A 1478-nucleotide genomic window follows, 5' to 3' on the forward strand; every position below is an offset into this window, starting at 1 on the left:
ACACACACACACACACACACATACACACACACATACACACACATACACACACATACACACACATACACACACACACACACACACACTGACGTCCGTGTTCCTGCAGCGAAACTCACCCGAGTTCAGCAAGGCCAACAAAATGGGGTATATCGCGCTTCTCATATTATTTTGCGGATGGATGCATTCCAACTAGATTCTACTTCCCCGCAAGATAACACCACGAAAAAAAATCACAGCGTCCAAATCCAACAGAACACATATGCACTTTTTCTCTCCCACGAATAATTGTATGGTGCTACAAACTACAAGATGATGTAGAGGTCAGCTGACCTGTAGCCTATCCTACATACCGTGACGTGACGTTGAAGAGAAGCGTTTGCTGTTTAAATATTTCAGAGCTCCGCCAACTAGTTTGATATCAGCGGCAAACAGGAGAGAGTTGGAGAGAGAGAGAGAGAGAGAGAGAGAGAGAGAGAGAGAGAGAGAGAGAGAGAGAGAGAGAGAGAGAGAGAGGGAGATGGGGGGGGAGAGAATAATATTGCTTTGAGTTCGCCGTGCGACCTTACTATCATAGTCCTATAAAGACAAAGGGGAATCAGCGAACGTAGGCAGGGAGGTCGCAACTGAATCTAGGAAAACTATACAAAATTGACGAGACCAGAATTACTTAAACTTGATGCAATTGAGAGTGACCACGTTTTCGTTAATGAAAGGGTAGAAGCTACAATTTTGGCACAATTTGATGGAATTTCATAAAATCAAATATGTTTGATTTTCTTTCTCACCGTTTGACAATAATACGATATTTTACTTTTCATTTGGATTGCTTTGATTTTCTTACATCTTAGAATTGTACGTAAAGTTAATTAGGCCACTAGTAAGTTGTGCTACTTATTTACTCGAGAGATAATGTAACGGGAACCTATTAGGCCAGAAAAGATCAGCCACTGGTGCCGAGAGCACCATCTTAGACAGGTATTGGCAGGTGTGTCCAAGTCGCAGGGCGAAATAAACGAGTCCGAAGTCCGAGTATCTGGCGGGCCAAAGCAGGAGAAACATTGGGTGAAATCAATTGGACTAACCAAGCTCTCAAAGAGTGAGACTAAAACTCGCACCATAGCATAAGTCCCTCAAATGCATTTAGATAAATAAATATTAAATATATGGCTTTCAGCTTGGGCGGAAGCTATTGATGTTAATTTTCAGGATGGGCAGTTTCATTTTTCTTTTGTTAATATAGGCCCATGAACTCACCACGTTCCTCATTCATCATGAATTACCAAGTTGACTTGTGGGCCAAACTAAAACGGCTCACAAACCATCTGAATCGCGGGCGTAGTTTGGCAATGCCTGATGTAAGCATTTTGAAAGAGACTACAATACTACAAGTTTACATGTATTAATATAATTGGAATCTGGTTAAACAACACACAAACAGAAAAATGACAGATTGTAAACAAAGTAATAAAACGAGACAA

General features: G+C 41.1%; 1 protein-coding gene across 1 annotated transcript in view; it reads right to left on the minus strand.

Moving 5' to 3' along the window:
- LOC106011382 (acetylcholine receptor subunit alpha-type acr-16-like) overlaps window positions 1-1270 on the minus strand; it is a 12818-nt gene extending 11548 nt beyond the window's left edge. The window contains exon 1 of the mRNA XM_035968957.1: window positions 1255-1270. Coding sequence (XP_035824850.1) covers window positions 1255-1270 — 16 coding nt within the window. The remainder of the gene's footprint in view (window positions 1-1254) is intronic.
- Between the last annotated feature and the right edge of the window lie 208 nt (window positions 1271-1478).

This window comes from Aplysia californica, unplaced genomic scaffold, assembly GCF_000002075.1.
Source record: "Aplysia californica isolate F4 #8 unplaced genomic scaffold, AplCal3.0 scaffold00099, whole genome shotgun sequence".
NCBI lineage: Eukaryota > Metazoa > Mollusca > Gastropoda > Aplysiida > Aplysiidae > Aplysia > Aplysia californica.